This window comes from Tubulanus polymorphus, chromosome 3 (assembly GCF_964204645.1).
Source record: "Tubulanus polymorphus chromosome 3, tnTubPoly1.2, whole genome shotgun sequence".
NCBI lineage: Eukaryota > Metazoa > Nemertea > Palaeonemertea > Tubulaniformes > Tubulanidae > Tubulanus > Tubulanus polymorphus.
The window spans coordinates 2,242,722-2,258,858 of record NC_134027.1 but is presented as its reverse complement, the minus strand read 5'-3'; the positions used below and the strand labels follow the sequence as shown (position 1 = coordinate 2,258,858).

Genomic DNA, 16,137 nt, shown 5'->3' with positions numbered 1-16,137 from the left:
CCCATCGATTCTTTTACGGCTCTTCTACACCATTGCTAGTAACTGGGTTGTTATGTGTGTTAATTACACGTTGTTCCAGGACCTCTTTGACGGCACAACTATCGATGTTATCCGCACATTTTCCTCGTGCAAGTTGAATAAAACTATATTGTTTATTGAAAACCAGTTTTCTCAAACTCCTCTGCAAGAAATCCAGGAAATTCATTAAATTAAACAGGTTTTGATTTCTAATACTAATTTGCCACTTTATTAGTTTCACAATATTCGTTTTCAGATTAGATGTATTTCAGAACGCGTCGTATTCACCATGTTCTGGTTCACTCGGTTAATAGTTAGCTCGGTTCAAAGTTCGTTCAGATGAAAGTAAGCTCAGTTGAAAGTTCGCTCAGATGAAAGTAAGCTCAGTTGAAAATTAGCTCAGTTGAAAGTTTGCTCAGTTTCTACAATGTACAATAAGAATAAGACACTATTGGCGTTCCCGGAGTCCAATAAGACACACGTCATCAAGTTAAGAGTTCAGTAATGGTTCGTATAGATAGAAAGTTTACAAACCTTGTTACATGAATAGGGATAGTACTGTTCTTGTTGCCGGCTATACAGGTATAACGACCGTTAGCTTTAGACCAGATGGGGTCGAAAAACAGCCTCGTCTGATCCTTGTCGCACGTCAATCCAGTAACGCCTAGAGGTCTGGACAATTCCGTACGCAGAGAACAGTCAGCAGTTTCACGAATAAATCCACTTTTATCTTTCCCTTCGTAATACCAGAGCATCGCTTCACCAGGTGGTATTCCACGAGCTTTACAGGTGACCACGATGAAGGAACCTTTAGCTAGTCCAGAACGCCCAAATGAATAATTCCGATACTCTGTCACAACCTTGTATTCCACTTCTGAAAGTATAGATAGCGCACAAACACAATTTTAATGTTCGATGAATACATGATGTGAATAAATTCTATTTTTTTATATGATAAGAAGTTGTCGTTGAGTTTGAAATTATACCCGACAATACGATACACGTGGATAGCAGCAGTTGAACGAGGATAAACAGCGAACGAGCCATTATATATATCTAAAACATATTTCATTAGAAATTACATCTGAATGTATTGGAAAAAAAACATATAACACATAAAATGAATTGAAATACATCGGTAATAGTTTGAAAAGATAAGTTTCATAATTCAATATGATAGGACTTTTCGAGAACTTACCAGTCAGTCACCAAATTCGATGAAAATGATTTCATCCAGACGCAAACTGCAACCAATTTAATACGGTGGATTATTATTACCCACGAATTAGTCCGACGAATAATCATTATAGTACAATGTTCTGATATTATTAGTTCTATTTTTTCAAAGGAAAAAAGGGAAAACAAACAAAATATGAATGCGCATTCTCTCTCCCTCCCATAATTACTTACTTTCACCCCACATATTTAACCTATATTTCACCTACACATAATCGGCTGAAATAACATTGCTGAATGGTGTTCCGGTTCTTTTGATCGTACGATTAAATAAATTATTCTGAATTATTAAATTCGAAGCTTAATTACAAAGCCAAACTCAAGAAGAAAGTAGCCGTCATTTTAACCAATGAAATATAAAAAGAACTAGATTTAGTTGATTTTGAATGTATATTTGTATCATATTATTTACTATTTATATCATATTATGTATGTATTTTCATATATATATTTATTGTCGGGTTTCATTCCATTGTTTTCATGTTTCGTCGTCTTCTTCGACTTGGAAAAATCTCGATACCCATTTCTGAAAAAACCTACCGCAATTCAACATCACGAACTCAAATCATTCATATTACATCCTCATTCATAAGCAGGGATTCGAAACTCGTGAGTCAGGTTCGAATCCCCACCGAATGAAGATGATATCCATATCAATGATGACCCAGTACTATAGTTGATATGATTCTAAGTATGAAAAAAACCCAATCTTGCTATAATGTCTGCATGACGATTGTAAGACAGTAATCTTTTACAAAATGTTTTTTCTTTGATATTGAATGTTAAAAAAACGAACCTTCGACGTGAAGAGAGACGGTTTTCCTTTTGCGACCCACTATACAGGTATATTGACCTGTATTATCTGCCTCGACGTGTGATATCGTGAATTCAACACTGTTTGGTGTACATGAGTAAAATTGAATTCCAAGATCTGTAACGATTGGCATGTAATCCGCTCTACACCTATCCTCGCGACTGCTGAGGTATCCATTACGATTACCGTTACTGAAATACCATAATATTTTCTTTCCTTTCGGCAAATGTGGGACTGAACAATTAAATGTAGCGTAACGTCCTTCTTCCAATCTTGGACCTGGGCGCAATTCAGTTCTTATTGTATATTCGGCATCTGAATTTGAAATGTTATATATCAACTCAGTTTTAAGCGGGACTTTCTTTAGATACGTATACTTCTTCAAAGCAAAAATTAATAATGAATACCTTTAACGACGACGGTCGTGTCTAATCTTTTATTTCTTACCACACACGTGTAGACTCCTGCATTCGCAGCCCGTGCATAATTGAAAAAGATTTTATAAGTTCCCGTCGAAGGCTCGCAGTCCGAGGACCAAATACCTAACTTAGAGAAACGCATGCTCGTAACACGACAGTTTGTCATTATCTTCTCGAATCTGACTTCACCGGGAGCTTTGTACATCCATTCCAACGGCACCGACCTCGGTTTTCTCGGAACTCTACAAGTCAGTGAAAATGGCTTACCCTCTATCACCGTTATGGTCCTCGATGCAGCCTCTAAAAAGGAATTTCAGGATCGAATTCTGTCAGTGCGAAATTATAGAAGAGAGTCATAAAATGTAATGAACAATTTCCAACCTACCTGTGAAGGTACATATAACGGCTAGTACCAGGGTAAACAATAACCGAACCATCATTTCTGTAACCCAACCACGAAAAACAATTACAAACCGCAACCAGGAAAGAGTTAAATACGTAGAGAAAGTAGAAAAATTATACTTAAACTTACACAATTTTCTAGAAAATTTGTCGTACGATTACAAGTCTACTCTGCATTCATACATGTATACTTTTTATTAAGTGTTGATAAACACAAACAAAAACACAACATGCAATTACCACTGATGGTAGCAATTTGGCAAAACACATACGCCTTCGTAATGGACATACATATATAGGCATATATTCCTCATTGATCTCATTTCATTGTTACTTTTTACACAATATGTTACAATCGTTACTGTGATGATAATACGTCTTAGCGATATAAGGTATTTCATTTCAGATGTACGAATCTTAAAATTCTCAAAAAGAAACAGTTAAATCAATCATTATATCCCTTTTTATTTATCAAAAATTAGTATTGGCAGTCGGCATTCAAACAGACTCTGCAATGGAACGGTTCAGCCGTCGCTTTATTCTATCGGTCACAGATATATATTCGAAGTTAATCGTTTTAGTTCATCGCATGATTTATAATGAGTTGTATCGCTTGCATACTGATTGACAGTGTTCTTCAGACGATTCCGCTAGAAACTCGCGATTCTGGACAGGCAGCGATAAAACCGAGTCGATAGTTGACACCGTCTAAGACGTTGTGACCAACACGCACTCCATGATTCTGAAAACAACGCATCTTGATGTTCGCAAAAACGTGAAAATATAGACCTAGATAAAATGATTCCTCATAAGCACAATTCACATGAATCTCCATTCATATTATGTACCATATTATTATGTACATTATTATGTACACTTATAAATCAGAAATAGTGGACATCATCGATGGCTTGTATATTTTCTACGCAAATATCGAGTAGCAATCACCGAGGAGACAGAAAAATCATATATAGAACGTACAGTCGCACTTTATGTCTATAACTACAAGACACATAGATCCAGGGCTGGTTTAAATAACAGTTTTAATTTCTAATCAGGGAGAGACAATTCTAGTCAATTTAAAGACAAAACTGGCCCGTGTTTCTAACACCAGGAATCGCGTATAGATGGCGAATGATTTCGAATCGTCTGTCTGGTATCATATCAAAATTGAATAGAACCCCAACCTACGTAACTCGTATATACGCACTCATTAAAGCCACCAACAAAAACTGCGTTCTTTCTTTCACTCGATTAACTAAACCTTTAACAGACATTGCTGTTAATCCATAGCGCGCCGAAACAGGAATAAACATTACTGCTAATCGAAATCAGAAAATACGACCGCTAGCGTCAATTTACCTGTGCATCTAAACGAGACAATTCAATTTCGGTTAAACGACAATTTACGTGGAAAATCGTACAGAAATGATAAACAATGTAAACGAACGTAGTGATGAGGTACGATTCCCTGGAGTCTCAATATTGTGAGAACATTCATTTACATTGCCTCAGTCAAAGCATATGATTTAACTGTGTTTTGACGAACGGATATTTTTCCACGCCAGCAGCATTTCTTGTCAGTCGATAACTTTTTGATGAAAAATTACTATATAAAATCTCCTCGGTATAAACCAGGCAAAAGCTATGTTTCGCTGTTCTCAAAAGTTATTTTTTTAATGAAACGCTAATTTCACTTTAAAATGAGTGGCAGAGATCTGATGGTAAAATCACGTTTGAACATCAATTTCATAAATGAAATATGAAAAACTAGGCTTTTAAATATGATCCGCAGGTGATTCTGAGCGTAATGGGATTTCAGATCAGTTCATTCAGAAATAATTTCCTATCTAGCTGCTGGGGAATCAAATGAACGTTTGAACGGATGAATTTGAGGCCTGTCTTCAATCGCCCCATCACGTAGCTCGTGACGTTCATCTCCGACAACATTTTCGATTTCAAACATATGGAAACTGGTTATAATCCGGGTGATATGCTAATAGAGCCGATATGCGAAACTCTTGAAGAATGGAACTATCGTAATTTCTTCAAGATCCAACATTCCTTAATAGGGGTAGTTTTAATCGTACGCAGAAAATGAAATTATTTTCAATTTTTCAGCCCCGATTTGAAATACTTTATTCACAAAATGTGAAGTTGACTCGTGGGAGTTTCAGTTGTAATCGGAATTGTCTCAAGGGAACGTCGAGCTAATTGAAGAATTGAGAATCTTCGTGTGTGTTTGTAGTACGTTTTCTAAAGCAATGTGTAACATCGAATGTTTCGGAATAAATGAAATGTTGGAAGTACTACGACATCACGTTCCCGTCACTAATACACACCGATCTGATTAGCCCTGTTGCCATCACCACACCGATGAAACCACGATGTAGTTTTGACAGTGTGTAACAAATATTATTAGGACTATACGGTATGGCCGCCGACCGCTGTTCATTAATAGCCGAACACGTATACGCCAAAAATGGCGCGGATCATCTAAACATGTTATTAGCCTGCTCGGGACGATTTGTACAGAAAATTCGGTCGTGACTGATAGCTTTAAACCGGTGTATCTTGACCGAGTAGAACTGAGCTGGCTAGTTGATTGTTTGGTACACACATTGTCATATACTTATTGGTTTGTCGGGTGTTATCCAAATAATTCCACAACCTAAATGACCAAATGGCGATTACACAGCGCTGAAACAGTTTGTATTCTATCTCTCGTTCTCTCCCTCTCCCTCACTCTCTTCCCCACCCTATCCCTTCCACCCTCTCTCCCTGATATCTCCATCCCTCCACATTTCCCTTCCTCCTTCTCTCTATATCTCTCTCCCTCCCTCGCTCTCTCTTTCTGTTCGTACCGCTATATAGAATTCTACCACAACAGAAGCGGAGTTTAACATGAATTTAATCCGTTTGAATTATGAACAATATATAAACGAACGGATGCAGTGGTGCTATTCATTTATGCCAAAGGCTTGTTCTACGAATAGCCTCAACGCGTGATATTACCAATACAAAACAGCCGTCGCATCTTTTGACAAAAGAGTTAAGTTTTTTAAACAAATGCCCGCATTAAATGCTACTGCCATTGCCGAAGGAGTATTTTTTCATATCGACCAAAAAACGAAGTGATACGAAGTGATAGATAGTAACAACGTTCGTTACGACGGACAGTACCACTTCATAGGTTAACTAGTTGTATATATTCATGATACGAGCTAGTTGATTCATCAGGTAAATGAGTGAACATTCATTTACCTGATGAGGCTACTATACACAAGTAGCGATAACTAGTTAACCCATAAGTACTATCCGTCTCTACGAGCGTGTTACTGATTCAACAACGGCTCCTCTATTTACTTAATTAAGTGATGATAGTTTATGATATATATAATTCAAATTCTATATCAAACACAAATGATGTTGCTCTAATTAGATGATCGGTCGCAATATGTCATATTCGAAATACTCCAATGATATGGAACTCGAAAGTTGAACAGTAGTGGAGTACTTTTCAATATACTATCAGATCTGGAGAATCAGATAATAAGCTACTTTCGAAAAATTGAGGATCATTGATATTTAATAAAACTAGAGAAACCAGGGTATGTGGGTTTCGATGGCAATAGGCAATGTGTATACATTCATTTCTGTATGTGCGTTTTCTAGCCACTACGCACTGAAAACATTGATTTCAATTTCACTATTGTTTATGAAGTCAAAGAAGAAATTCAATTTCACCAGGAGTAAAACAATAAAACATTTCCGTCTATACGAACAACACGTGATCTACTAAATTGGACGCGTTGTTTGTGTTTGACATCTCGTTAGCTGGATTGAACGTTATTTTTCGATGGTGGGAGTTCTAAGATTGTTTTGTTTTCACAATTACAGACTTGTATGAAAAAGCAGTAGTCAAAGAAAGTCGACAAAATGATGCCACCAGAGTTTTCAAGTTCCGGATAAACATATTTCAGAATGCTCGCTAAACATATGACTTTTCAACGCCAAGGGACACCAATTGCTACGCATTATTAGACTAAATATTTTGGATGGTAATTTTTGATTTTCTGTTGGTCTTGTTCGGAAACTGTATCGCATAGCAAACTAGAAACACAAGTTTTTGTCCACAGATTGTACGCCGTCTTCTCTTTGGGTGTTGGTATGGCAACGTCCAGTATCCGGCGTATCTGATTTGCTCCGAATGTTTACGGAAGAGTATAAAAGTTGCGCGACACCCCAGTGACAGGCACTAGTCGAGTAGTGATACAACGCTATCTTCAACTATATCAATCCACACGTGGTCTGAATCTCGCCATTTACTTTCAAATGGACGCACTAATCACATTCACCGGATAAAATGCATCACTCGTAAGTATGCGCTGTGAACTTTTTCATCAAAACACTTTCTTAGCTTTTTTTTCATTTCTCGAATCCAAAGTTATCATTACGTTATCGGTGCCAGAAAAGACATGTTCACCATGCATCAGTTATCCATTTGAAAAACCTAATTTCTTTTTCTCATTAACGCAAATGCGAAGAAAATGATTTTCGATTATGAAAATACAAAAATCTTTCCTGTTATTTCATGATGAAGTTTCGAGCATTTGTTTCACGTTGATTTAAATGTCAACTTCGTTTTGATGTTGTTTGTCATAATCATTAACGCAGTACGACTTATTTCGTCGTCAGTCTGATTAGAGTGTTATCGCTCAGATAATTGCGTCTGATCCATTTTAATTGTAGGTTTATCAGTTCAATTTAAGTGTATCGTGACTTTCGGTTAAGCAACTGTCATAGCAAATAACGAAGATATTTTCTGAAAAATGGCGAGAACCGCCATCAAGAGTGTGTAGACCCAAATTTGGCCCGGACGCAGGCCCGTGCCAAATTTTAGCGCTGATGAAATTATTCCTTGTGAATGCCAACTGGTTCTGGTCGCGATTCACCTCACTTGCCATAGCACGTTTTAATAGCATTTTGGTGACGAGTGAGTGATTTACGTTTGAACGCTACTGTGGAATCGCCATTCTCTTAGTTAGCCCGGGACTAATATAACTGGGGTCTGGTTAGGGCTTTAATAAATCTATTTCCACAATAAAATTACAACATGTCATAAAGAGATATACAAATATGAAATGTTTTAATATAATGTGGAGGAGATTAGATGAAGCCAATGAAGGCTTATAAAAATCTCTAATCCGTCTGGTCTGGTTTTAGGCTAGGGCTTCTACGTCAGATTGCGGAGATTATGTGTATGATTCATCGAAAAATGCCACGCTCCAAGGCTATGATCGCGTACCCCTAATCGACTTCGTGATACCGGCCTACACAATTCCCGACGCTACATTATTTACGGATAGGAAAACAGCAGAAATTCCCAATTCCCAACAATGGCCACGTTGTTATCGCTTAACAGTTCATAAAGCAATAATGCTTCACGTGACGGCTAAATCAAGATTTACCTATGATAATGATAAACAATAAAATATGTCCCAGTTTGACAATTCATCTTTGTCTTTATAGCCTGTTGCCTATACTGTGTATTCCTGATGGATGAATATCCGGCCGGTTTAGCATGCGCCGAACAACTCTTACGACATTCAAAATATATATATATATATATATATCTATATATATATATATATGTATATCTAGTTATGTCGCGCTCGTATTAAAAAACGAAAGGGACATTCGTAACGCAGTCAATTTGAGGTAATTTTTAGTGAATGCTACGATATGTGGAAAAGGAACCCTGCTTTTAGGATATTCGTTCGAATGCTTGTTATCCATGTCGCTAGAGGCGATTCATCTCATACTTTAAACTTACAAATATACTTAATCATAATATTTCGTATTTGCCCGTCGTGCGGCGGGTAATTGATCAAATCATTGAATATGATGCAACGTTATCATTAAGTATCAGTTATTTATAGTTAAACTGTGACGTCTTAACGAAGAGAAAATGACGTAAATCTATCGTGTTCACTCACGAACGAGGGACATGACTTTGTGGTTACACCCTACCAAGTTACGTGCGCTCAAAACTTAGTTCGATTGAAACATGCATCTCAGATTCCCACTTAAAAGCGAGAATAATCTAAAAATCTGATTTCAGGAAGTCACTACAGGAACTTCCTTGCTAAAGTTCGTAATTTTTTCGCCGAAATAACTCATTGAATCAGCGAGACGCAACGTCAAATAACGTGAAAGCATCATTTGAATGCGTAGCGGAACAGATGGAGTAATAGGAGTGGGAGAGAGTTACCGTGATGCGTGTCTTCACAAACTGAATCAAAACATATTTTTATGCTAATTACGCACGTAAGGTTCTAACTATCAGAAATAAACGTGCTGACTCCACCATCAATGCTAATAATACACCATGTATAATAGCGTCGAGGATACATTTCAAAGCAAACCAAAGAAAATATATGAATCATTTTCATACCCGCAGATATTGATTAGAAAAAAAATTCTTCACTTATCGGCGAATGATTGAAAATATAGAATTAATTTTCATGCTCAAATTATTCAGGCATAATGTGAATTGCTGTTTCGGTTCGCGAACAGGGTTAACAGGTGTTTGGAAAATTACGAACGGATCATCATTAGAATATAAATGATTCTAATTCGTAGTGACTATCATTGAACAGCGCCATTAAAATAATCAACACTGATTTATCTCCTCGCTTTAGTTTACAGACTGGCATACTAGAATGTATTCCCCAGTGAGATTGTAGATAGCATTTTAGGGCGAATAGTTACTATACGCACATGATTAAATGCAAATCTTGCACGTTTAGCCATTACGGTATTTTCTCGCGGGGGTTTGGTCCCAGTGGGAACTCAAGCGGCGAAACACTGTCCTCAATTTGCGGTAATAATGAACTCCGTCGTATGCGGTACGAGACAACAGCTTGTTACTAATTAGCAGCGATTGAACGCGTCGACAATGAATCGAATTCTTAGTATTCCTCACAATAAACTGGTTCTCGTTTTCAAAAATATCATAATCACCATTGCCACGATTCACACTATTACAGTGTTACAGAAAATCTTGAAAAAGTCCCATCAATCTTCCTTTCGCGTGTATTCTTTATATTATGCCATTGAAAAGCTGATAAACCGCGACAAGAGTTCGGAGAATAAAGACGGAAAGATTCTAGACAGACATTGATCGAAACCATCACGGACGTTTAGGAAATCAATGATCAGAATTCAACGTGGCTCGTTGGTCAACACCCACGGATACATGCCTCTTACTAATCAAGACTTACACACTCCTACACATACATTATTCTGACGCCGTGATCGGTCAGATTTTGTACGTGATCTATTTTTTTCCCAGACCGCGAATAAGTCGATCTGAAGTGACAACCATTTCTGAATTACCTGATGAAAAGTGCGACGTACCCAGCGAGTCGTTCGAGTACTGAGATCGATGACTACAGTTTTAACTGTTCAATTCAATTCTCATTTACATGAGAAAGCAATCGAAGAAACGAAATTGCTTCAAAGAAACGACATTTAAAACATAATCAAATTCACTGTCACCACATGACGGATACACTTTTTTTCTTCAGGGCGTTAAAGTGAATTTCTTGATGTACGACGATTGCAACTCAACGCAATTCCACATATTGAGTGACGCGATACAAGATGAAAATACATACCCTCCTGTACCCATATTATCTATAATTCATACCATTACATTCTAAACCAATCGGAACATATGAGGTGTAGGGAAATATAAGCAATAAGTTGTCCTCTATCCGTTGGTGTTTATTTGAATTATGCATTAGCAAAGTCTACAAATGGTTGGTACTTTAACTCGTTGACGCCCGCTATAGATCGGTGTTAAGAGCTAAACAATAAAATCACGTATTTGGTTTTCTTATGTTCTCTCTCTTTTTTTCTGTTGAAGACACGTACGTCGCATAGATTCCTCCTGTCAGATTTAATTTGTCGAGCAAAACGTATAGAATGGATGAAATCCCAAGTCGATTTAGTTTCAAATCCCTTTAATTTAACCCAATCTATTCTCATCTCACGGTACGATACCCTTTGCGCCACAGGTGCAGCTACTTTCTGTCTTAAGTATTCGCACAAGATTCGTACCGGGATGATATAACATCCCAAAATAAGAATGAGGACTGAAGATGACTATTAGTATAATAGTCGAAACGTTGATATAAACTATACTAATTCAAGGAAACATTTCGGACTCTTCATTTTTCATTCTTATCATGGGATATTTATATATACTGAACATGATTGTTACAATACAGAGTGAGAGTTTCGTCAATGGTGATTCGTACCGGGAACTTAAACTCCCGCAACGTCCCGGATGGAAATCAAATATAATGAAATACATTTATTTTGTATTTTTTCTAATGAATTAAATCCTCTCAAAGCAACACTGTTTAAGGTACGATAGACTTGTAATGAGAATTCGAAAAATTCATGGAAGTTGCTTTGTCGTTTATTCATTAAAGGCTGATTGATTATCTCGTCAGAAATATCTAATGGATCAAATTCAAAACGTCACTATTCCCGCAGGGACCTCATGTCATAAGGCGAGTAGTTAACATCATTCGTTGACGATCAAAAGATTCTCCCTGGAGATACGTCATTTCAGTTCAACTGAATTACCGTGTAAAGTTCGTCTGTCAAATATTCTAAAACGACAACTTAACTTTTAACTCCGTTTGTTGTGGTTGGTAGAATGTATTTTCAATGATGATTGATACTTTTGACGTAATTCTACATTGATAAGATGCGGGAGTCGAAAGTATTCAACTACCATACTGAAGGAGACCCGATCATTTTCTTGATTCTACGCTTTCAGTGCAAACGAGCAATTCGAAATTCGCAATTCTACATCGTGTATTTATATGGTCATGCAGTTATTATGTCCGTCCGTTAGTATTTCATAGTCGTTGAACGCCCTCTCGGGACGGGTCCAGTGTCTTTTGTCACATTCAAGTGTATTCTTCATCAACGAAAAGGCATATTTGAAGGTGTTTTTAGCAAGGCGTACAATTTTGTACAAGGCGCACAAGACCCTTCGATCCACGCCTGCCTCTTTTAGTGGAAGTCCCCTGTATAGTACGAATAGAGATATGTAATTTTGTCGCTCTTAGGAAGGTTCTCATTTCTATGTCCTCTTTTCATAGATAATAGCATCTAGCTTTTGTACTTCTTCAGTTGCCTCAACTGTATCTCGATGGAAGATGAACAGGTCAACGTATAGTGGCGGTTATATTGACTGAAGTAATTGAGTGACGAGGTATACAACAAAGACTCAATTAAAACCGCCGACCGATCGTAGCAGTTATGGCAATATTTTCCCGGACGCTGTTTCCCGTTTCATTGTAATGTATGCTTTCATGTCCCACGTCAATACTCTACCATCGTCAGCAGCTAATCCGGTGTAGAACACCAACTCGTCATCTGATTTGTGGCCATTTTATTACTTATAATCTAACACTAATGTCCGCATTACCAGTACAATTCAAAGTCGTTTATTACAGCGATAGCGATATAAATCTCTCAACACTGGTCAGAACTGTAACTACGTAAGAGATTCAGTAACGAATTCGAATCGTTCGAATTAATGCAATTTCCGTTTTACCGTTGTTTGAAGTTCAGTGGTATTTACTCAACGAATTGAATTCTGTTATTAGAAATGAACTGACTTTTATCCGGGAAGTTTGCGGTAAATCGGATAAAGCAAATATTTCTTACCGTCTTTGCATCGTCCCGTTTTTACATGCAAATTTTACTCTCAAAATCTCTAAGTTAAATACAGACAGCGTTTGCTTTTTTCGTGTGTTTTCTGTTGACATTAATTGATAAACCAGGCAGACGGAAGCGACGTTTCGGCTAAATGTCTCGTCTCTAGTTAATCCTGTTACATTGACTAACACCAGATTGACTGTTGCGTCGCTTCTCGTTAGTTAGAGAGCCAACATCTTAACTATACGTTTGCAAACGGAGTATTATAGAAATATCTCTCGATAAAGAATTTGAAAAGTTGCCGCAAAGTTGAAACATATTGACGGGCATTTTGAATCTATCGTAGCATAAAACTAGAGATGCCCCTGGACCTAGCAATTCTCTTGGTGGTTATTTCCACGTTTTACAATAGGTTTAACTCTGTTAGGCTTCCCTTGACTTTGATTTCCGCATTCTTTTTCATCGAGTTTGGAGATAAGAATCTGAAACCATAACTTAAAAGACGACAGCACCATTAATCACACGTACTACACGGTGAAGCCAGTCCCGTCAGTCTAATTGGCCTCTCGGAACAGTTTACCAGGTCTCGGCGTACAAAATTGAAAACAGTTTTGTCTCGTCTTTGCCGAGCTTTCAGTCGCCAATAAGAGAATGCTGCGAGAGAAAATGGAAATCTAACGTTGTTACCGTATAAATGAGGCCTTATTTCGCTGTCTGAAGTTAGCAGCTAACTTTTCTGTAGCGTCGGTGAAATTCAAGCATCTTTGGCGGTATATTATCAATGTTAACAAGTCTACAACGAATGCATTTTTATGTAAAGCTAATTGGAAGCGTGCTTAAATGACATTTATGATCATAGATGTATACGGTTTAAACCACTACATCGATATTAATCTCAGTTGCATATCACTCATATGTCACTTGTAAGAGAAACAGTTCACAGACTATTATTGATACTAGATACATATTGCATATTCACTTGATATTGAATATTTACTTATACGAGATTGGATAAACGTTTAACTATCATGAAAAGTTAAGGAGGGATCCGAATTTTCGAGAAAAGAGATTTAATGGTTTCTTTTACATTGTCCAGATAAGCCGTGTCCTAAAATAATATTTCGTTGAATTATACACGCAAGACGACACTCCTTAGTAAACACGAAATACTGATATGGTTTCACGTGCGTCGAAATAAGATTAACAGAAAAACTAAAAATAGATATATGTAAAATATACGTGCCGTTTTAAATCCATCGTGATATCCATGTGTTTTTATCATTCTGGATTATCTCCATTTGCGAATGCTGGGTTCATGCTACAAAAACGCTTGTGCCGGTTGATACCATCGAAAGCTTTATCATATAAACCGAGGATTGACAATTTCATCCATAAGAGACACACGGCCTGACTACAAGTAATACCACATCATCCCTAAGCTAATCACCTTATATGTTTGTTTACACCACGTATCAAGATATAGTTATAGGGATAGAGTTTGAATCACAATTAAGATGAGCAATTTCTGTTTTATTTCGTACAAGTTTGTGTTGAACTGACGACGATACGATCGACGCTGTATGATCGTGACTATTCCGAGAATACTTTAGGTCGTATACATGTATATGATGTCCAATTTACTTGGCTATGTACGACAAAAAGCTTATCAATGGATGATAAAGAACCTGGTAAAAGGCAATTTGTTCAGATAAACACCTCATCAATTACACCATTATGGGATAAAACATTGTTGTAGGGAATAAGTTCCGAAGATGTATCACTTTTGGCGTTATAGATCAGGAGTAAAAGTACATGAAACAACCTTCTGACTGATAATCCTTAATGTAATGACGCATCACGGGTGGCCATCAATATTACTAATGGCTTTTAGCCTTTTAACTCAAATTGAAAATAAAAAGTTAAGCTTCGTAGATGAAACCTATCTGTGTAAACAATAAAACAACCAGACATACCCATATATAATACCCATAAACATATCCTCTTATTTAAGTCAATATGCGTTATCTTTGGAGAAAAAAGCGCAGTCGATATCTCTTTTTGATTATAAGTATTATATTACTTTTTTATGTTTGAGATGTTCTCATTTTTACATTATATCGAATTGATTCGGAGTAGATGAGTGAGTAAATAAGAATACAAGTAGAATAATTAATCTTTTCCGATAGCGTGAGTGCATGATGTGATGTTAAAATCCTGAAAATCATTATATTGGACAAATGGAAAACTAACCGATCAGACAAACGCATTTGGCATACGTTGTATTTAAAGGTAGGCTTGCAATTTGCGACAGATGTGCCTCGGTCAGAGATTCTGGCTACACGGATTTTATCTATGATAGAGGACGAGCTTGTTCGGTTCATAACATGGATGACGTCAGGTCACGTGGTCAAAATATGCTTTAAAAAACTACGAAGTTTGACGAAGCAATTACCCCCTCGACACTGCGGGAATCACTATGGGTGATGAATCACAGTCGAAAACAGTTTTTACATCAAATTGTGTATGAAGTCATTCTACGTAAAAACAGATAACGATCACCACGGCACTAGGAGTCTCGATCGTCTATGCACGATAGTCTTTGATCGTATGCAGGGGAGTGACCGATCGTTTACAGGGGAGTCCCTGATCGTCTGGGAATGTCTAATCGTCTGCAAGGGAGTCTCCGATCGCCTGCAGGGGGAGTCTTTGATCGTCAACATTGCTAAGATTTCGGATACGTTTACATTTATACGAGTTTATCTATAAAAGCTGCGTATCATAGTTCTGAACTTATTCTGAACTTGTGACACCAAACTCAGAGAAACATGGAATGGAAACTATTTACAGCGATTTGAGCCACGCAGCACGCGCCTAACATCTATTTGTCGTCACCGTTAAGCTATCTCAGCGTTCTGGGACAAAGCGTTCGAATTACACGGCTTTATTCTTCATCTTTTTACTAATCGTGTGAACGGTCACTTTATATCCGATTCAATCAATGTTGGTTCATCCCAGTTTTGCCGGTATCCTGTCAATTCCAGCCTTTGTAACAAAATAAGTGCAAGTCGCGCTAAAACATTACAGGCTAAATGATTTAGTGACGTTTAAAAGAACGCATCATCGGTGCGTCTCTGAAAAGCCTGTTTTGTTCATATACATCGTGATGCAACTTGGATAGACGAAAGTCAGTAAAAAGCAGTGAACAATATTTCACACTTTGCGATGGTCGATCATCCAGGGCAGCGACTTGATATTCTACAGTCGTTCATGACAGTAACAACAGTTCTGTTCATCTTTCTCTCAAGTCTAGTAACAGGATGACACATTTCCCGAAATGACGGGATCTTAGCGGTTTTATTAAGCTACATCACAAAACATTATCCAAATTAAATGAAAATATCGCCCAGTGTCAATATGTTAAATGTATTTGACGAAACGTGCGCGTTGTCCTTAAACAGGGATTCGGTTTCATCTTTTAATTCACTGGATTGATCACGTTTG

General features: G+C 37.3%; 1 protein-coding gene and 1 long non-coding RNA gene across 2 annotated transcripts; both read right to left on the bottom strand.

Annotated features, from left to right (window-relative positions):
• Positions 1-243: 243 nt before the first annotated feature.
• Positions 244-1,242, bottom strand: LOC141902692 (uncharacterized). Its single transcript, XM_074790528.1, has 4 exons — positions 1,217-1,242; positions 1,005-1,074; positions 553-892; positions 244-440 (listed from the first exon to the last, which is right to left on the bottom strand). The coding sequence occupies exons 2-4, from the start codon at positions 1,063-1,065 to the stop codon at positions 434-436; spliced, it is 408 nt and encodes a 135-aa protein (XP_074646629.1). The 5' UTR covers positions 1,066-1,074; positions 1,217-1,242; the 3' UTR covers positions 244-433.
• A 1,413-nt stretch (positions 1,243-2,655) lies between these two features.
• LOC141902927 (uncharacterized) lies at positions 2,656-3,130 on the bottom strand. The gene is made up of 3 exons (XR_012618979.1): positions 3,020-3,130; positions 2,873-2,929; positions 2,656-2,787 (listed from the first exon to the last, which is right to left on the bottom strand). It is a non-coding gene; the product is annotated as an uncharacterized LOC141902927 (long non-coding RNA).
• Positions 3,131-16,137: the final 13,007 nt, after the last annotated feature.